Source organism: Conger conger, chromosome 12, assembly GCF_963514075.1.
Source record: "Conger conger chromosome 12, fConCon1.1, whole genome shotgun sequence".
NCBI classification, from domain to species: domain Eukaryota; kingdom Metazoa; phylum Chordata; class Actinopteri; order Anguilliformes; family Congridae; genus Conger; species Conger conger.
The window spans coordinates 27212972-27235733 of NC_083771.1; the positions used below are offsets into that span (position 1 = coordinate 27212972).

Sequence of the window (22762 nt, forward strand, 5' to 3'; positions counted from 1 at the left end):
CACGAGTGTGCATATAGTGTTGGAGTGTGAGCTCACCTTGATCTTATCCTCATACATTCTCTCATTCTGCAGAAGATGAGTCTCCATCCGCTGAGCAGTGGCCTGTGTCTCCCGCAGGTTCTCCTCCAACTCCTGTACACACACGCGCGCACGCACACGTGCACACACGCGCACACACGCACGCACACGCACGCACACGCACACACGCGCACACACACGCGCGCACACGCACGCACACGCACACACGCACACATACGCACACACACACTCACACACACACACACAAATGCACATGCAAGCATACGCACATGCACACACAAACACACGTGCGCGCACACGCACACAGACACACGCAGACAAATGCAATAATCTGTAGACTAAGCATGGTCAAAGGTGCATTTGAGAAGTCCTTATGGTTAATGTCAATTGGAGTCAAATAAAATAACTTGAGTCAGATATAAATAGAAGTGATATCTGTTAATCTTGTTCCTGCATCACACAGAAAAGGCTCTGCCCCATCCTTCATTGCTCCGGCACTTTAGTGTGCTGTGGGACCCGGTCCAATCGTAGCAGAAACCTACCGTTAGATTTACACTTACACACACACACACGGTTGGTGCGAATGTGTGGTGGGTTTATGCTCAGGTTCATTGGGGTGTACGTGTCAGGACAACCAATGAGACCCCATGAGGGTGCCAGGGGGAGGGGCTGAAGGATGGGGTGGGGCAGAGGGCAGGGAGGGGTTTGGTAATAGACAAGGAGGGGTGTGGTAATGGACAGGGAGGGGTGTGGTAATAGACAGCCTCATTACATTACAGTAATGACATTTGGTAGATGCTCTTATCCAGAGCGATGTACAGTTGATTAGACTAAGCAGGAAACAATCCTCCCCTGGAGCAATGCAGGGTTAAGGGCCTTGCTCAAGGGCCCAACGGCTGTGCGGATCTTATTGTGGCTGCACTGGGGATACACAAACCAACAACCATGCGGGTCCCAGTCATGCACCTTAACCACTACGCTACAGGTCATTCTTCCTCTCTTACCATGATCTTCTCGGCCATCTGCTGGATCTGCTGGGACTTTGTCTGGATGTCGTCCTTCAGCTTGTTCTCCCGCCGCTCCACCATCTCCAGCCTCTTCACCTGGTTCTCCAGGGACTTCCGGCCCTCCTGCACACGCATGCGCACACGCGTGCACGCGCACACGCACATGTACACGCACAATCGCAAAGGCGCATGTCCGCACAACAGACACAGAAAAGCACAAAATAAACACAACACTTCTAAAGCTGAACGCATTACAGAGCTGATTAAAATGCTAAGTCAACAGCTAAACTGAAGAACAAATATAACCAGCAGGAACTGCGGTATTGCTGAATGGGGGAAGTGATAGGACTGTCGATGTGAATTACCCAGCAGGATTTAGAGCAGTGTTTATTAATGTGCATTGCCCCGGTTTCAACTAAACAAATAAACTAAACCAAACTGTACGACAGAGCATAAGTGTGTACAGTGTGTAGCTCTATGGTAGAGTGTGGTAGAGTGCGTAGCTCCATGGTACAGTGTGTAGTTCTATGGTACAGTGTCTAGCTCTGTGGTAGAATGTGGTAGTGTGTCGCTCTATGGCACAGTGTGTTGCTCTATGGTACAGTGTGTGGTTCTATGGTACAGTGTGTGGCTCTATGGTACAGTGTGTAGCTGTGTGATAGCGTGTGTAGCTCTATGGCACAGTGTGTAGCTGTGTGATAGCGTGTGTAGCTCTATGGTACAGTGTGTAGCTCTATGGCACAGTGTGTAGCTGTGTGATAGCGTGTGTAGCTCTATGGCACAGTGTGTAGCTGTGTGATAGCGTGTGTAGCTCTATGGCACAGTGTGTAGCTGTATGATAGCGTGTGTAGCTCTATGATACAGTGTGTAGCTCTATGGTACAGTGTGTCGCTCTATGGTACAGTGCGTAGCTATATGGTACAGTGTGTAGCTCTATAGCACAGTGTGTCGCTCTATGGTACAGTGTGTCACTCTATAGCACAGTGTGTCGCTCTATGGTACAGTGTGTCGCTCTATGGTACAGTATGTAGCTCTATGGTACAGTGTGTAGCTCTATGGTACAGTGTGTAGCTATATGGTACAGTGTGTAGTTCTATGGTAGAAGGTGCCGGAGCAGACGTTGGTGAGGCGCACCTCGGTCTCTCTCAGGCGGCGGCGCAGGGTGTCGCTGGGGTCGGCCTTGTTCCTCAGCCTCTCCAGCTCGCGCTCCAGGCGCTCTTTGGACTGCCGGATGTTCTGCAGCAGCTCCGTGGCGTCCGAGCTCGCCTTCACCGCCTTACCGCCGTCCCAGCGGGAACCACAACGGAGCAAACACAACAAGAGCAGCTGCGTCTCAGGCGCGCAGAGGTGGAGGAGTTAAACAGCGCGCCCGGAACGCTCCCACGCTCAAGCCCACGCCGCCCGACCACAGATTGAGAATATTATAATGCGACGCGCACAAGGGAGCTACTGCAGGCATTCACTCTCTCAGAACTTTGCTCGGATAACGAGCTGCTAACGAGCACCGGAGGAGGACTCGTTTGGAGGAGCACCTGCACACGTACCCTTCCCACAAACATTCGGCCGTGATGACATCATAATGGCACCACAGAGTAAGAGATGAGGCAGGAGAAGAGAGAAGGGGGCTCCATTTACAGCAGGTACACAAAAACATGAAGGAGACAGGCTCCATTATAAACAATGACGTCATACTTCACTGGGTGTATTGAGGATTTGACTGGCTCTCCATTGTTCCGTTTCTGTGATGTGATTGTAGCTGTTTGCCGATGTGCACAAGTAATTCATTGTACGTGGTCCCTAACAAACAGATGAAATAACTAATGGTAAATAAATAAAGGGTTTTACCTTGGATAGTTTATCCTGTAGCTCCAGTATTTTTGCTTGCTGTTCAGCATTGGTCTGAAATACAGTGTCAGGGAGGTCAGTACACACACACAAACACACACACACACACACACAAACAAACACACACAAACACACGTCACATGCGCACACACAGTAATTTAGTATATTCACCTTCTCCAGCTTACATAGCAGCTCCTCCACTTCTGCCTTCCCCTGCTCCTTAGCCTGCAGGAACAACAACACAACCATGAAGACACTGACCAGAACACAACCATGAACACACTGACCAGAACACAACCATGAACACACTGACCAGAACACAACCATGAACACACTGACCAGAACACATCCGTGAACACACTGACCAGAACACAACCATGAACACACTGACCAGAACACAACTGTGCACACACTGACCAGAACACAACCGTGAACATACTTACCAGGACACGACTATGAACACACTGACCAGAGCACAACCATGAACATACTGACCAGGACATAACTATAAAGAGACTGACCAGAACACAACCATGAACACACTGACCAGAACACAACCATGAACATACTGACCAGAACACAACCATGAACACACTGACCAGAACACAACCATGAACACACTGACCAGAACACAACCATGAACACACTGACCAGAACACAACTATGAACACACTGACCAAAACACAACCGTGAACATACTGACCAGAACACAACCATGAACATACTGACCAGAACACAACCATGAGCACAACCATGAACACACTGACCAGAACACAACCATGAACATACTGACCAGAACACAACCATGAACACACTGACCAGAACACAACCATGAACACACTGACCAGAACACAACCATGAGCACAACCATGAACACACTGACCAGAACACAACCATGAACATACTGACCAGAACACAACCATGAGCACACTGACCAGAACACAACCATGAACACACTGACCAGAACACAACCATGAGCATAACCATGAACACACTGACCAGAACACAACCATGAACACACTGACCAAAACACAACCGTGAACATACTTACCAGGACATAATATGAAGACACTGGCCAGAACGAACACAATCATGAACGCACTGACCAGTTAGTTGCTGCCACATGATTGGCTGATTAAATACTTGCATTAACAGGCTGGTGTACAGGACTACCTAATAAAGTGGTCACTGAGTGTGTATCACCTCAGAGAGCAGAGTGGCTGTTTCTCACCGCAGATGGCAAGACAACTGCACCTGACCTCATTTAAATCAGGAATCAAAATGGAGACTCTGTTCACCTGCCACAACCAGACACCCCAATTTCAAACTAAAGAACCGATAAACATTGTTCATTAACCTCTAATATTCACCTGGAGAGTTACACTTTTCCCTTTACGACAGAAAACACCACAACCAACACCCACCCCCCCACCCCCGCCCAGCAGGGCCTCCACCCTTCCCCCCTCCCCACCCCCGCCCAGCAGGGCCTCCACCCTTCCCCCCTCCCCACCCCCACCCAGCAGGGCCTCCACCCTTCCCCCCTCCCCACCCCCACCCAGCAGGGCCTCCACCCTTCCCCCCTCCCCACCCCCACCCAGAAGGGCCTTCACCCTTCCCCCCTCCCCACCCCCACCCAGAAGGGCCTTCACCCTTCCCCCCTCCCCTCCTCCACCTTCTGGATGCGGTGCTGATACTCCACAGCCTTCCTCTTCAGCTCCTCGCTGGTCTGCCGTGAGTCCCGCAGCTCCACCTCGTACAGGTCGCTACGGCGACGAGCGGCCGACAGGTCCTCCTCCAGCTGCCTGATGACCACCTGCATCTCCTCCAGCTGGGCGTGGTACTCCTGTGGGCGGGTTTAGAGCAGGGGCCGGGGTTATTCTACAGCTGGGCGTGGTACTCCTGTGGGCGGGTTTAGAGCAGGGGGCGGGGTTATTCTACAGCTGGGAGTGGTACTCTTGTGGGCGGGTTTAGAGCAGGGGGCGGGGTTATTCTACAGCTGGGCGTGGTACTCCTGTGGGCGGGTTTAGAGCAGGGGGCGGGGTTATTCTACAGCTGTGAGTGGTACTCTTGTGGGCGGGTTTAGAGCAGGGGGCGGGGTTATTCTACAGCTGGGCGTGGTACTCCTGTGGGCGGGGTTTAGAGGAGGGCTGTGTTGTTCGCAGCAACCCCCACTCAAACTATGAATTCGCCATGTCGCCAAAGCCACTAGAAGTCATAGAACTCCATTGCTCTCTAAACAACTATTAAGACGAGTCAAAGAGACATATAGTTCTACTGCTTTGGTCAGCATAATTCATCATTACAATGAATCTCCACTTACTGAAACAACTTTAGATAGTTAAAATGATTCCTTTTTCGATATTTGAAAAGCAGTTCCCTTTCAGGTTGACTGCAATTTCATGCTCGGGAATTGCAAGTTTCTGTGTGTACACATATTTTCCTTCAGCTTGCTTAGACTATTCACAACCGCTTAGGATGTATACAAATGCACAGCACCACCATACTGAAAATAGTCCCAATGTAAATGAACAATCTACTCCATTTTGAAGTAGATCTGGTAAAAAACTACATCAGTCTTTTTCTTTGATAATAGGCTGCATTTTCTGAAAATGAACATGTCGTTCAGAGCTGGATTTAATTACCTCAGTGCGCAACGGAAATGAAACAGGCCTACTGAGAGTTAAACAGAAACATTATTGGTTTTGGCATTTTCATAACATACAGTATGTTGACGATACTGATACGATACTTGTTTAGATGGTTGTTTAGAGAGCAATGGAGTTGACTTCTGTTGGCTAGAAGGAGAATGAATAGTTTGTTGGATAAAGTAATTCAGGGTTGGATAGAAACTTTATTGGTACTGAAAAAAATTAAAATGAGCAGCGTTATCCTCTAAACTGCAATAAACTTTGCAAGATATGGTTGAAGTAAACTGGCACAAAGCAGTGGCAGAATATTTCTCTGTGTAGTGGGTGTAACTTGGCTAGTTACCTAGTAAGAACAGTAAGGTGCAGCAAAGCTCGGGCCTTGTAGCAGTTACCGTGACAACACTCTCTCTGGCGACACAGTCCTCGAGTTCTACATAACTACATTACCCATAGCTATGGCTGATCCTTCCTTTGCGTTTGTCTTTGGAGCCCTTGCGAGCGAGAGGCACGGGTTCGAATGTCACCGCGGGTGAAATCTCACGCGTGATACGAGCGTGCCGGGCGCAGAACTCATCATCGCATGTTGCGGTCGTTTGCATTCTAAAACACGCGTGTGCGCTTCCTTGAGCTGCACGCCACGGCATCTCTGCTCGGAAACAAAAAAAAAAACTCTTTCCTAAAATAACACCAACTAATATTTAGAGAGAAGAGCAGAGGGAAAAAAGAAAGAGGGGGGGAGACAAATGAAAAAGAGAGGGGTGAGAGTGAGAGGGATGGAGAGAAAGGCAACAGAAGGCAAGAGAACGAGGGACCAATAAAAAACAGATAGAGGAAGAAAACAGAAAAGAGGAGAAGTTGAAAGAGAGATCTGTATTCTTCTCCACCCTCATATCTGTGCTCAGCCACATCTGTCCCTGGGCATATTTCACTAATTAAGACTCGCTCTATCATTAACACTCCAACAAGGACACTTCATTTAAGCTGCCAGTCCACAGCGGAAACACTTCCAGGGCTTTCACTGAAACCCCCACCAAATGAAGCCATTTTGTTCTGAATATGAAAACAAGACGGTTCTCTTAAAGTGGTCAGTAATCTGTAGGAATATGACTTTATTCTCAAGGTGGCCAAAAGGCATTCAAAGTATTTGACCCTACACTTTTGGCTTAACAACTTCCCTTTTCCTCCCAAGTAGAAAATATTAGCTTGTTTTTAAGTTCATGTTTCCTTGACAAGTGCAATGTTCTTATTCCTTAGGCAAATCTCCAGATGAGATTTGCATGACAAGTGAAATTTTCTTATTCCATTTGGCAAATATTGAAATGAGTTCTGTAGTGAAACTGTCTTACCTCATTACCTCATCTTATTTAGCAAATAACTTATTTAGGAAAACAAATATGATATTATGACTAAAATACTTTTGTTTGTTTTTGCAGTACAGTCTAGGAGGCCTGCTCCATTGACTCAGTGACCTGAATCAATTGTGAAAAGAAATTACATGATGCTCAGACATGGGCTTGCCCATTATGGACATTCCTATAGCCTGATTCTCCAATACTCCATGCAATACATTACATTAGATTAATGGCATTTGGCAGACGCTCTTATCCAGAGTGACGTACAATTGATTAGACTAAGCAGGAGACAATCGTACCCTGGAGCAATGCAGGGTTAAGTGCCTTACTCCAGGGCCCAACGGCTGTGTGGATCTTATTGTGGCTACACCAGGGATTGAAACACCGACCATGCGTGTCCCAGTCATGTACCTTAACCACTATGCTACAGGCCGCCCAATCTCGGCCCAGCTGAGCCAAAGTGGACCAAAGCAGGGTGGCTGTTGCCATGGGGAGGGCTTGCAATTAATCTAATTAAGCTCCCTCAATTAAGTTTGGATTAAAGTTCCTGACACGACAAATCGTGTCCCTCAGGGCGACACCACCATCTCCGCTCTTGGACAAGGGCGGCTATTCTTGGCTGGATGAGTCGCTTGCATTTAGGAGAGTCACAGAGGTGACAACACTGTTAGATTTAAGTCGCAGCCATAAGTAACAGACACAAAAGCGCCATTTAAAAAAAGCTGCTGCCATTACAGCAATGCTAAAGCAAGTCACTGCCTGTATAGCAATGCTAAAGCAAATTACTGCCTGTACCGCAATACTAAAGCAAGTCACTGCCTGTACAACAATGCTAAAGCAAATTACTGCCTGTACAGCAATGCTAAAGCAAGTCACTGCCTGTACAACAATGCTAAAGAAAGTCACTGCCTGTAGAGCAATGCTAAAGCAAGTCACTGCCTGTAGAGCAATGCTAAAGCAAGTCACTGCCTGTAGAGCAATGCTAAAGCAAGTCACTGCCTGTAGAGCAATGCTAAAGCAAGTCACTGCCTGTACAACAATGCTAAAGCAAGTCACTGCCTGTACAACAATGCTAAAGCAAGTCACTGCCTATACCGCAATGCTAAAGCAAGTCACTGCCTGTACAACAATGCTAAAGCAAGTCACTGCCTGTAGAGCAATGCTAAAGCAAGTCACTGCTGCTACAGTCACAAATAGTCTGTCAGGCAGCGTTACACTAGTTAGCTCCCATAATTAATTACCAGCTAAACAGATGCAATTTTCCAATGTGCCACATTGATAATCATATTTCAGATATTTCCCATGATGCATTTGATCAGGAGGGATGTAATAATGGTGTAATAAGTATGTAGAGGAGTCTATAAGTCTTTGGGGCTCAGTAGAGGTGTAATAAGGGCTTTGGGGCTCAGTAGAGGTGTAATAAGTATTTGGGGCTCAGTAGAGGTGTAATAAGGGCTTTGGGGCTCAGTAGAGGTGTAATAAGTATTTGGGGCTCAGTAGAGGTGTAATAAGGGCTTTGGGGGTCAGTAGAGGTGTAATAAGTCTTTGGGGCTCAGTAGAGGTGTAATAAGTCTTTGGGGCTCAGTAGAGGTGTAATAAGTCTTTGGGGCTCAGTAGAGGTGTAATAAGGGCTTTGGGGGTCAGTAGAGGTGTAATAAGTCTTTGGGGCTCAGTAGAGGTGTAATAAGGGCTTTGGGGCTCAGTAGAGGTGTAATAAGTATTTGGGGCTCAGTAGAGGTGTAATAAGTATTTGGGGCTCAGTAGAGGTGTAATTAGGGCTTTGGGGCTCAGTAGAGGTGTAATAAGGGCTTTGGGGCTCAGTAGAGGTTTAATAAGGGCTTTGGGGCTCAGTAGAGGTTTAATAAGTCTTTGGGGCTCAGTAGAGGTGTAATAAGTACCTGCTCCTTGATCTCCTGCAGCTTGCTGCTCTGCTCTCTGATGTCATGGAGCAGCTGTAAGGCCTTATCATCCTCCTCAGACACCTCCACCCGAGCCTGCTCCAAGCTGCGCTTCAGACTCTACACACAGACAGAGACAGACATGTCACTCAGTCTTAGAAAACAAAAACAGAACAATAAATACAGACACACAGAAACAGATGCTTATGCAGCACTGTGATACACACACACACACACACACAGACACACACACAGACACACACAGACGCTCATGCTGCACTGTGATACACACACACACACTCACACTAGACTGTGACAAGCAGACACACGCAGACACACACTCTCTCTCTCTCACACACACACACACACTCTCACACTAGACTGTGACACACAGACACACACACACACTCACTCACACACACTCACGCTGCACTCGGTGATGTAGGTGGCCAGGTCCTGCTCCAGGATGGTCCTCTGCGTCTCCGAGGCCTTCAGCTCCACGTCCTTCTGCTGCAGCACTGACTCCAGGTCAGACATCTTACGCTGGAATTTGGAGATCTCCTGCTCCATCTGTCAGGCATGGACAGCCACCCCAAACAGGGGATGTGGCAACATGCAACATCTACAGCAGGTAGACACCCTCTGACCAGCAACACCCTGCTCTACTCAGTCCTGCCTTATGGATAACTCATTCATGGTACTGCAATGTGCGCTCTGCTTAGCAACCGGCTTCAAAATGTCTCTTTCGGTATTGGAGGATTAATCACGATTATTCCCATGACTGCCATCGACAATGACAACGGCGAAAAAACTAAGCTGTGCCTTGCGTGCTTCTCAACATTGCTTTGCTGTCAGAACCGCAATCTGCATAATATATTAGAGCCATTTTATGTCAGGATGTTCGCTACCTGCATAATGCATGACAGCCATTTTATGTCAGGATGTTCATCGCAAGATTAGATGACAGATCGCTGATTTTGTCAGGACACCGTAATCTCTCTCTGATTATTTCCCCACAGGATCTTTTCAGTGAGTGAGGACTTCTCAGTGAGTTAACATCTCATCTGTTAAAAAACGCCACTCTGAGCGCCATGTTCCCTTTCTCGCCCCGCACACAGCAATCAGAGCCGTCCTACCTTGTGACATTTATCTTGCGTGTCTTGTAGTTCTTTGCTTCTGACGTGAAGCTGTTTTTCCATGGAGTTGCTCTCGGCTGGGGTGTAGAGGCCTGAGGCCCCTAATCTGAGATCAGAGGAAGAGACAGACAACACAGCACAATCAGGGGAATGCAATGCAATCAGTGCAATGCAATATAATCAGCGCAATGCAGTACAATCAGGGGAATACAATCAGCCAATGCAGTACAATCAGAGTAATACAATCAGCCAATACCCTACAATCAGGGGAATACAATACAACCAGCGCAATACAGTACAATCCACACAATACAGTACAATCCGCACAATACAGTACACTCAGTACAATAGAGTATAATCATTTGACAGATGCACTTATCCAGAGTAACAAAAACAGTGGAGAACCAAAATGCTGTAGTGTATCACCAATAAAGCGCAGAGGCCTTTCACAAACACTAAGGGCAATATTAACCGAACAAAAGAAAAAAAATACCAATAATACAGGTTATACAAAAGGAAATTCACAGAAAGAAAAAAGAAAAGTACATCTAAAAGGGGTCAGGGAAGCAGACGGTGAGTTCTGAAGTGTATTCTCTATTCAGTCTGCATTGGAAGATGGGCAGCATTTCTGCTGTTGTGATTGCAATGGGAAGCTTATTCAAGCCACTGACAGATGGAGACCAGAAGAAGGGCTTATACACTGACACGCACGCAAGAACAACGGTAATAACGTGGCGCATTTAAAAAAAAATGTCCATCACCATGGTAGCACCTCAAAGGGTTTGAGGGGGTTTTCATTAAGAGGAGGCAGAGACAGACTCTGACACTAAAGGAGAGTTTTTGCCACCCAATTTTCCCCAGACTCAGAAAAGGCTCTCCATTTTGCCCCCAGCAGCTCTGGGGTTTAACGTATTTGTGTTTCCAGACGACACACACCCTGCGGTGCTTCGTGACTGTTAAGTTGCACCGAAACTAAAGACGTTCATTTCTGAGCGATGGTGGTTTTCCTCCCGAGCGGCTTAAAGACTCTCTGCACTGTTGCCGTGGGCAGGAGCTCACCCTTGGTTTACCCTCCGAGGAACTAAGACACAAACCCCATCGCTCCGCTCCGTCTCTCTCTCCCCGGCCCTCTCCCTCATCCTCTCTTCCCTCCACTATCCTCCCATGTTTCAGTTAGTGGTTCGTCCGTAGGAAGCCAGCTAGCACAAAGCCACGCTTGATTTATGCACCGAACGAACACACGCAGGTAAACACAGGGGAAAATAGTAATAAGAACATGATTAAAACTAATGGAGAACTCACAGGGACCCCGTTTGCCGGAACAGAAACGGCTTCTGGCGAGTCCCTCCAGCTGTGAAGCGCGGCCACGTATCGCGCTGCTAATGGGCTGTGGGTTTTCTCCCTCCCAGCATAACTGATATCTTCTCATTATCTGTCAAATTTTAGAAATTGGGTAGGACAGTGGGTACACTGTTAAAGAAGATTCCCGTTTCCTGGGAGGATGTCTTACTTATGTAACGAGAAGCGAATGTCTCATAGCCCCGCTGCTTTCAGGGTGATCACAGAGCCTGTTCTCGCTGGCTTGCTAGGTTTGCCAGCGTCGGCCCTCGTCAACGGCCCTTGGGGCAAACTGATCCAGTCGTAAGCCAGAAGAACTCGAAAGAGACTATTGGTAGATAAAAATGAGTTTTAATCAAATTATCAGGCTCTCATTAAAAAATTAACTATCACTTAACGATCAAACTATTACTTCATAGAGTATAATAAGTGCTACATCTACAGTTAAGGTCTATTCTAATGAAGATTGTATAGCCTCATAAATCTCATGAGAATCACCGGATCCTGTGTCAGGAGCACAGGGCCTGTTCTGTTCAGCGTTAGGTTCAGTAAGGTTATCTGTGGCACAAAGGGCCACACTCTCTTTTCCATGCAGCATGAAGGGAGGGCAGAGATAGCTGAAGGTCTCAGATCACTGAGTTTCCTCCACAGCCCGACCAGAGGCCTTCGGCCATGTGGCACCAACCAGCACTGCATCTCACACATCACAGGATAACATATATTTCTATAACTAAACTTTGTAGAATAACAACAGTTCAAAACAAGGATTATATATATATATATATATATATATATATATATATATATATATATATATATATATGTATGTATGTATATATTTAACCTTAATAATGAATTAATTATTATAATTATAATTGGGTTAGTCTCATACTGGTAGCCCTGCCGTGACAACGATCAGGTATTCCTACCACCGGTGTCTTTCCTGGTTAAGGCCTGATAGTACCTGGAATTCTGTATCGTTTTTCTGCTGAAGAGGAGGGAAGTGCTCAAAGTGAGAGTGAGAGAACGAGCCGCAAAAAAAGGTCATTGACCACGGAGAGAGAGAGAGAGATACCGAGGTAGTTAATTAAATATAAAGAGACAGAGAGAAAGGGGGAGGGGTGGGGGGGGAGAGAGAGAGAAAGAGCAGGGGAGTGACTCCAACAAGCTTCAAAGACCTTGACTGCAGACGCTCACACACTGAGAAATCTCCCTAATGCCAGGCAGTCTCACACACGGTCCCCACACGGTTTTTTTTTCAGCCCCCACTAGAGAGCTGAGGATCAATGAGGTACAGGAAGTCACTGCCAAAACCGGCTTGTCACACCGCCACGTCTGTTCTGTCTCCTGGGCCAGGGACTGCAACCGAACTGGAAACTCCCAGTTATTGGGGTTTAAAGGCTGGTTATCCTCCCCACACCCCCACCCCCTCAAACTCTGCAGAGGTTTTTTGAGGGATCCCTGCAGACCTGGGGGGGGGGGGGGGATTGAAAGTGCTGACATACAGACAGTTCAGAGTGCTTTAGCAGAACCCTGTACTGAAACAGCCTTCAAAGGCATTTAAATCCAGATGGCAGCAGTTGTGTTTACATACTGCGGCATCATCTCACCAACACACTCATTTCACAGCCCGCCTCGCATACATTTTATTTAAATTAAAACTCCGATGAAAGAATCAATGAAATTCTTTCAATTTTTTTTATCTCTTCGAGATGGTTTTCCGCAATTTTGGCTGTGTGTTTTGAAGAATGCACTGCTGTGTTAGCAGTGATGCAGGGTGTTACAGTAATGTGCCGAACGTTTACGATTAGGAATTCCAAACAGCAGCACATCCCTGTGGGAACAGTATCTTGAATGATGCAACAAATGCAGGCTAGCTGGCATATCTTGCTTTAATTAAGCACTGTCAACCCTTTACATTACATTACATTCCTGGCATTTGGCAGACGCTCTTATCCAGTGATCAGACTAAGCAGGAGACAGTCCTCCCCTGGAGCAATGCAGGGTTAAGGGCCTTGCTCAAGGGCCCAACAGCTGTGCGGATTTTATTGTGGCTACACCGGGATTAGAACCACTTACAGGCTACCCCCTTTAAGGTGTAAGATCACAAATGTTGAATATGATTTCAATATTCTTAACTGAACATTTTCATTTGCAGAAGTAAAAAATCACAACTGATAATTGAAAGCAATGAAGTTCAAGGACACTCAATTAGAATCTAGAAAAAAGCATTCCAAAAAAAAACGTACTCTTAGATCAACTGTGATCCAACGGTAGAGGTCCACTTTAGCCCTTGTGATTGTTACATCACAATGGGATATCACACAAGCTTCCTAAATCCTCAGTCTCCCATCAGGCAACAGGATAACACACCATCAAAGACTCCCAAAATCCCTCTCCCATACGCATTCTCCTTCTATCACGCTCTCTCTGACTCATACGTGGCCTGTTCCTACATTACCATTCACCTCACAGTTCCCCAGCCTTCTGCAGTGTGCCAGCTGCTGCCCAAATCTATATTTTACTAAAGTGCAGACAGAGCGCACTGCAATGGCCTTTCTAACAAATTAGTCACTCCAAGTCTTCAAATAAAGCTCATACAGGGAGACAGCCAACAGGCTCCTAGCCGTCAATCAGCTCGCGCTTCACGTCGCCATTGCAGTTGGCCACTTTGCAATGATGATCTTTTTGTGAAGGTTTTACATATTGAATGCAGAAGGAGCAGAAGCACAAACATCTTGGCACTTCATTCATGAGAGGGTTCCTGTTCCAACCTTCCACTCCAGAAGAAGAAAGCACTTCACACAAACCATAATAAGAATGCTAAAAGTGAAATCATGTTTAATCAGGCGAATGGTACAGAATGGCCACCCAAGCTGAGATACTTTCACAGTTCATGCTCCTGTTCTGGTCCGAGCCAGGGTGGGTAGAACGTCCATCACAAGCCAGGACTGGAGCAATTATGTCCACTCAAATCAGAACACATCCAGCCACAGAGTTGGTTACAAAACAATCAACCCTAATTCCCCTTCTCTCCTTAACAACCTCCCCTTCCCTCTGTATCTCTCCATCTATCCCCTTCACTACCCCTTAAATCACTTTTTTTCTTGTCCTTCACCATGCCTCCCTTTCTCTCCTCCACCCTCTCTCTCTCTCTCCCTCCCCCCGCCATCTCTAGCTCCAACCCATTTAGCACCCAAACGTAAAATAAAGTGATTTACAGATGCCATGGCAATTAATACTGGCAGACTGCCCGATTTTACTCTGCCTCTCGGGAATGCTGAACAGGCAACAGGTCACGGGAAGGAGGCGGGACTACTTCCAGGTCACGGGAAGGAGGCGGGACTACATCCAGGTCACGGGAAGGAGGTGGGACTACATCCAGGTCATGGGAAGGAGGCGGGACTACATCCAGGTCACGGGAAGGAGGCGGGACTACATCCAGGTCACGGGAAGGAGGCGGGACTACATCCAGGTCACGGGAAGGAGGCCGGACTACATCCAGGTCATGGGAAGGAGGCGGGACTACATCCAGGTCACTGAAAGGATGTGGTTCCTCCCGACCTGTATGATATAGATAATAACCATGCCCATCCGGATCATCGGTAATGCTACTTTCTGAATTTGACCTTTGCAGTTTGTTCAGGGGATTTAGACCTGGCATACATCTGCCTTTTTATCTGTAAGGGGACTGAATCTCCCTTTCAGTCAGCGATCACCTAAACCACGACTCCTGGGGGCGTGGGTGGGATGGGATATTCAACAAGGCGTTTAGTATGTGAGTGAGTGAGTCAGTGAGTGAGAGTAAGAGTGAATAAGGAAGTGAAATATAGACTGAAGTAGTTCGCGAGTATGTGAGTTAATGAGTAAGTGAGAGTGTGAGTGAATAAGTAAGTGAATGAGAGACTGAAATAGTTGGTGAGTGTGTATGTGAGTTAGTGAGTAAGTGAGAGAGTGAGTGAGTGGGATGTCCTTGTTTCCATGGCTGCACAGTCAGAGTCAGTGATGTAGGGCTCTCAGCCAAAGCCTTCAGTGGGAGAGTCAGTCATGATTAAAGGCCCTTAAAATACCAGCAATATGATCAGCCGGTCCCAGACCGACCAGCTCACAGCCAATCAACCAATCACAGACCGGCCAGCTCTTAACCAATCAGCCAGTCCCAGACCGACCAGCTCACAGCCAACCAGCCAGTCCCAGACCGACCAGCTCACAGCCAATCAGCCAATCACAGACCAACCAGCTCATAACCAATCAGCCAGTCCCAGACCGGCCAGCTCACAGCCAATCAGCCAGTCCCAGACCGGCCAACTCACAGCCTATCAGCCAATCACAGACCTGCCAGCTCACAGTCTATCACAGACTGGCTAGCTTATAACCAATCAGCCAGTCCCAGACCGACCAGCTCACAGCCAACCAGCCAGTCCCAGACCGACCAGCTCACAGCCAATCAGCCAATCACAGACCAGCCAGCTCATAACCAATCAGCCAGTCCCAGACCGACCAGCTCACAGCCAACCAGCCAGTCCCAGACCGACCAGCTCACAGCCAATCAGCCAATCACAGACCAGCCAGCTCATAACCAATCAGCCAGTCCCAGACCGGCCAGCTCACAGCTAATCAGCCAGTCCCAGACCGGCCAGCTCACAGTCTATCAGCCAATCACAGACCAACTGGATGGCAAAGTTGTGATGTCCTCGAAAACTAACTTCCAGACATCACTTGAAAGCAGGGACATACCAGCCAGCTAACAGCCAATCAGCCAGTCACAGAACAGCCAGCTGACATCCAATCAGCCAGTCATATACCACCCAGCTCACAGCCAGTCACAGAACAGCCAGCTCACATCCAATCAGCCAGTCATATACCACCCAGCTCACAGCCAGTCACAGAACAGCCAGCTCACATCCAATCAGCCAGTCATATACCACCCAGCTCACAGCCAATCACAGACCAGCCAGCTAACAGCCAATCAGCCAGTCACAGAACAGCCAGCTCACATTCAATCAGCCAGTCACAGACTAGCCAACTCACAGCCAATTATAGACCAGCCAGCTCATAACCAATCAGCCAGTCACAGACCAGCCTGCTCACAGCCAATCACAGACCAGCCAGCTTATAAACAATCAGCCAGTCACAGACTCAAATACTTCATCCCTCTCAAAAAAAAAAAAACAGCCACCTACAAGACATTCAGTAACACCAGCATTTACCGCAGCCATGAGTTTCTGAGCTGAAAGAGACAGACAAGGCGTAAATGAGAAATAAATGAGATTAAAAAATGAGGGACAGGAATAGAATCGGGGCAGAATCTTTACACATTCCTACTCCGGTCTGCTGATGAATATTCACGAGAGGAAGAATTACTCCTGACAGCATTCTGGGGCTGAAAAGGGGGTGGGTGGCGGGGGTACAGGTGCCGTATCGATCGCAGCTGGTCTCCAAGACTGCGGGGGCGGAAGAGCCAGGCAAATAGGCGAGAAACATCTCCCCTCAACGCCGGACCAGGTACAGCACAGAGCGACGAGAATTGGGGCTGAATTAATGGCAGTGGGACAGTTAAAGGAAATTGCAACTTAATCTCGTCTCTCTCAAGCAATCTGGAGGGACGGTGGCCATTCTCTGGCAAAATAGCTGTCACGCACAACTAAGGCAGAGGCTATAGGCTATAGCTGATGTGAAAACACAAAGCATTGTGGGTACCTCATTTCAGGAAATGATTCTGTACTTGCATGAAGCATTATGGGTAATTACACTGCTTTCATGAAATTGTGTAAACCAAATGTGTCATGGCAAATACCCCTGCCTTTCAGGAAATATGTTATTGATTAAGTGCCTAATGCTATTTCCCTTCATGCAGAAGCTTACGCTTGGGCATTGCAGACTACTTTTTTATTGTATTCAGAGCGGATTGTTTGTAAAATAGCTTGCCAAAAAGCTTGAGAGCAGATCATTATTTTAATAATTTGTAAGAGAGAGATATCTAACAAGTTTGCTTATTATATTGATTTACATCCAAACTGGGTGGACCGTGTATGAATTGCAGCCCTTCGTATGCAGAAATTAACAATCTTAAATACAGTGGTCACATGTAGTATTGGCCGCAAATTTTTTGTATTCGGCAAGTGCCTGAAGTCTGTGACCCACAGACATCACCAGGTGCTGGGTACGTTCCCTGGTGATGCTCTGCCTGGCCTGTAGTGTAAACAATATCCGTTCCTGTTTGTTTTGGATTCAGGTCTGGTGATTGACTTGGCCAGTCAAGAACTTTCCTCTGAGGGGGTCAAAATGTTGGGGTCATTTTCCTGCGGTAAGGTGAAGTACCATCCAATGAGTTTGAGGCATTTCTTTGGATCTAGGCATATTTCTCTGTACACTTTCTTACACTTCACTTCATTTCACTTGTACACTTCAAAATTCATCCCGCTGCTGCCACCATCAGCAGTCATACCATGAGTGAATACAAGCGATCTAGTTCCAGTCGCAGTCATACACTGGAATAGGAACCCTGTGATTCCATAGAAGAACCTGATTTAGTTAAAGGGTTCTTTGTCAGGCAAAATGGTCCTTTGCATGGGAGTTCACACTTCACATAGGTGGTAATCCATAATTAGGGTTAAAAAGGGTTCCCCTATTGAATCAGGCCAAAGAACTCTTTCAGAACCTTTTTTTCTAGGAATGTACCTGCCAAAACTATAACACAATGTTTCACAGATGAGGATGAGTGCTTTGGATCATGAGCTGTTCACTTTGGTACATGGCTTAGGGACAGGCTAATATGTCTTTGTCTCATCTGTCCATAAGACTTTGTTCAAGAACTCAACAGTTTCTAGCAAACCATAACTTTGTTTTAGCAAGCCAAGAACCTGTTCTATCCTGTTATTTTGGTGTGTCTTATGTTAGTCGAACACATCTATGCCTACATGAGTTGTCTTGATCTGTTTACCAGCTGCAAACATGTATTTACTGACAAGTTAAGTGTATTATTCAGTCCTGTACTACAGTCCGTGGTCTACCAGGTCACAAGTGTGTTCTTCTGATCAATTCATTAAAAAAGTCCAGTCCCGCACAGGCAGCCACATCCTTTGGTCATGCTGAGAGACAGACAACAGACTCCAAATGCAAATGCCCCACCAAGAATCAACTCTCAACCTTTTGTTGTGAATGAACCAATGATGCAATGACAGACACAGCTGGCCAAGAAGAAACAGCTGAGCAGCCAATTGTCCAGTTACTGTTGAGCTGTAAAATGGGGTAACTGTGTATAAAAAAGGCTTTTAATTACAAAAATTAAAAGCCTACAAGGTTCACCCAATATGGATGTAAATACCACCAAATTAAATGTGACAGTCTGGATTTTAACCTCACATTCACTGTTTTATTTCTAGTCCAATGTGCTGGAGAACAGAGCCAGAAAACCAAAAATGGTGTCACTGACCAAATGCTTAAGGATTGCACTGCATTTCTGGATGATAAAAAGAAAACAACAATAAGAACTGTTACTGCCCATGCCTCCTACCTCCCACTCACCCTGCCTCATTCTGCGCACTGGCTATTTCAGGCTGCACCAAACACACACACACGCACACACACACACACGCTCCAACAAACACACACCTGCATAAGTGCACACACATACACTCTGAGAAATACACAAATTGGTCAATCAATCAATCAATAATCAATAATCTGCATCAATATAGCACATCAAACAAATGAGAGCTCAGTCTCATTTTTAATTCTGCATAAAGAGACACATCAAAATACCATGCCACACGCAGCAAATATTTCCTAAACAATAAAAACTATGTCCCCCTTGTTCGCACAAACATAAAAAGACAAAAATAGGTAAATGTTTTGGTAAACCAACAAGGTCGCCACAGAGAAATCTGAAGGGAGAATCTACTTTCGATGGCTAAGAAAAGAAAACTGAAACAGAAAATAAGTTTCCCAAGGCTCACACAGGTGGTAGTGGTGTCAGGAGAGAGGGAGGGAGGGAGGGAGGGAGAGGGAGAGAGAAAGCGTGAAAAGGGGGAGTGAGACATTACACCTCCTCTGATAAACTCTCCTCCTGAATTGCTTAATTTAGCTGATTTAATGTGGTGTGTCATCTCGCCAGCCGACTCTGTCACGGCATATTTCTGAATTGCCTAAACACAGCTTCCTTAATCTGATAATCGCGGTATGAGGTTTATGTCAATAATTTTTCTGACTGTATGCTATGCCTATAAATGCATCTCTGCTCTGGAAATAGAACAATTCTCTTGAAATGCCGATAAAGACGCTTGGAATTGAGAGCGAGCACACACACACACACACACACACGAGTAAGGACACACACACAAACCAAACACATCTTACGGTTTGTCTTTATCCATTTTCCACTTTGAAGCAATGCTTTTTTTTCATGTATAATCTATAAATCATATTATACATAGTGTTATTATGTAACCTCTGGCAATACAAGTGTCTGTATTTGTCATGCCAATAAAGCACTTTGTATTTGAATTTGAATTTGAGAGAGAGAGAGTGAGAGATAGAGAAAGTGAGAGAGTAAGAGAGAGAGAGAGAGAGAGGTGGAGGGGGTAGCTTGTTGCTTGTTGCTAGCTGAGGAGAAACAGGTGCTGAACCCCAGCTTACATCAACAGCACGCACAGCACAGAATGCTCAAACAGGGTTTAAAAACGTAGATTGACATGGGACAAGCAAAAGGCTTGGATCAATAACACGGTGCTACAACGTAACCATGCACGCACTAGCGTTCAACGTTCAAATCTGAACTGTCTCAGTGGGGAGTAGTTTTCCCCTCAGGAATGAAAGAAGTCATGAGCTGCTTGAGACTAACGGTGGGGCGTTTGACTCTTTCCTCTAAGTGGATCTGTCCTTGTGTTTACTCAGGTACTCTTGTCTTGTTCATTCATTTAGTTTTTGTGCCAAGAGCTCGTTTAACAGCAGCAGACCAGCGAAAAAGCATCACAAAGCATTTTCTCTGGTGTAGGCTAGCTTGTGCAACAAGGCTCATTGATAAGATAAAAGCTTAATTGAGCCTCTTTGGTTGTGGGCAGGAGGGATGATGGGCTGGTTTAACCCATCACTATGCCCATCGCTTTTGAGACGTGAAGATGTTTGGATTGAGACAAAAAGATTAACATTACATTTCTTCCTACACATTTAACCTTTAAGGACAAAGGTGTCAAACTCCAGTCCTGGAGGACTGCAGTGTCCGCTGGTTTTCAGGTTGTTCTCAGAACATGTGGCCCATTTAAGTCATTGATTGGCTCATCAATCCACACACCTTGTTCTTGAGGCCTTAATTGACAGCTGATTGAAAGGAAACCAGAGATCACAAATATGTGATTAGAATGTTGCAAGCAATGCAGTACGAGAACCCTGAATTATGTTTTAAAAACATTCGCCAAAAACTACTCTTCAAAGGGTTTATAATCTGCTTGTGAACCTGTGTGACAAAATGCCCGAATAGTGAAAGATGCAACACTTTAAAAAATATGAGGTGTAACAGGTATAACATATCAAATGTGAAAAGTGTGTAACAGATGTGACAAGTGTAACAGATTAGATATATGACAGGTGTAACATATGACAAATGACAGGTGTAGCACATATGACCGATATGATAGGAGTAGCACCTATGACAGGTATGATAGGAGTAGCACATATGACCGATATTATAGGAGTAGCACCTATGACCGATATGATAGGAGTAGCACCTATGACCGATATGATAGGAGTAGCACATATGACAGGTATGATAGGTGTAACAGATATGGCAGGTGTATCAGGTGTCGTACATATGATAGATATGATAGGTGTAGCGGGCGTAACAGGTGCAGCACATATGAGAGGAGTAACGGATATGACAGACACAGCGCGTTTACAGGCGTGAGAGGTGCCAGCTTCCCCTCACACTGACCACCTCCAGGTACAAAGAAACAGTCTGTGACCAGGCAACCACTGGTGGGGGTGGACTTTCAATCAAGAGGAACAGGAGAGGCAGTGTCACGGTTTGGGTTGGGATCGCAGTTCTCCCTTGTGGGAACAAAGGCATTTCACATGACCTGCTGCTTCTTTAAAGGTACAGATAATCACTGAGACACGTGAAAAGGGTAGCAGGTCTGACAGATACTGTGTGTGACCAAAATGACTGATGCGAGATGTAACAAGATGTGGAAGTGTAACAGGTCAGAACGCTGTGAATGTTGTAAATGATGTGAAAGCGTTCAGTCTCGCTAATCGTGAATGTAGCCAATCATAAGTGACATCAGACCAGCCAATCAAAGGTTGTATTCAACATTACATTACATTAATGGCATTTAGTAGATGCTATTATCCAGAGCGACATACAGTTGATTAGACTAAGCAGGATACAATCCTCCCCTGGAGCAATGCAGGGTTAAGGGCCTTGCTCAAGGGCCCAACAGCAGTGCGGATATTATTGTGGCTACACCGGGATTAGAACCACCGACCTTGCAGGTCCCAGTCATGCACCTTAACCACTACGCTACAGGCCACTCATATCAGAGCAGCAAATCACCTGGTCTATTCACAGCATAATGTTATGGCTTATTCTATACGTAGAGCTTTCTGTTGTGCTCGAGCATTCCAAAGCAAGTTCACCGGAGCCATTTTGCGGGAGGGCCATCGGCTCTATTAGGTTGGAGGTGGGACACGTGTGGTAGTTACAGTATGTACATGGACACAGCATAAAGGCCACACAATCACCCTCCCAGTCTACATGCCTGCAATGCGCATAAACTGGGCTCTCACTTAAGTGTTGTTTTGCTTTTAAAAGGTTTAACCAATATCTCGGTACACTTGAATATGCCCTTCCTCCTACACAGCTGCTCCTTCACAATTCCAACCTTAGTTTTGCAAATAAACTCAATCAGACCATCAACTTTACTCACACGCAGATACACAATCAGACCATCAAACTTACTCACACACAGATACACAATCACAGTCTCAACCTTACTCACACACAGATACACAATCACAGTCTCAACCTTACTCACACACAGATACACAATCATACCCTAAAACTTACTCACACACAGATACACAATCACAGTCTCAACCTTACTCACACACAGATACACAATCACAGTCTCAACCTTAGTCACACACAGATACACAATCACAGTCTCAACCTTACTCACACACAGATACACAATCACAGTCTCAACCTTACTCACACACAGACACACAATCAGACCCTCAACCTAACTCACAGACAGATACACAATATTATACCCACACCCCCCTTCCTCAGACAAACTTAGAATTCTGCTTCCAGATCAAATCAATCAAGCACTGCCCCCCCCCCCCCCCCCCTCCATACACACAGAAAAGGGAAATCCCATAAAGGCTTTCAGAGCTTAGGTAACACATTGAGAGACTAATACTGTATCAGCCACTTATGTGTGTAGAGAGAGAGAGGGAAAACAGAAAGGGGGAGAAAGGGGGAAAAAAATAAATGGAAAG

At 46.2% G+C, this 22762-nt stretch overlaps 1 protein-coding gene across 1 annotated transcript in view; it reads right to left on the minus strand.

Moving 5' to 3' along the window:
* Nucleotides 1-22762, minus strand: part of LOC133105497 (citron rho-interacting kinase-like) — a 67495-nt gene that overhangs the window by 37007 nt on the left and 7726 nt on the right. The window contains exons 3-11 of the mRNA XM_061215634.1: nucleotides 9926-10031; nucleotides 9216-9359; nucleotides 8790-8909; nucleotides 4564-4734; nucleotides 3063-3116; nucleotides 2892-2945; nucleotides 2181-2321; nucleotides 1044-1169; nucleotides 37-132 (exon numbers count right to left, since the gene is read on the minus strand). Of these exons, the coding sequence (XP_061071618.1) occupies nucleotides 37-132; nucleotides 1044-1169; nucleotides 2181-2321; nucleotides 2892-2945; nucleotides 3063-3116; nucleotides 4564-4734; nucleotides 8790-8909; nucleotides 9216-9359; nucleotides 9926-9988 (969 nt within the window). The 5' untranslated portion in view covers nucleotides 9989-10031. The remainder of the gene's footprint in view (nucleotides 1-36; nucleotides 133-1043; nucleotides 1170-2180; nucleotides 2322-2891; nucleotides 2946-3062; nucleotides 3117-4563; nucleotides 4735-8789; nucleotides 8910-9215; nucleotides 9360-9925; nucleotides 10032-22762) is intronic.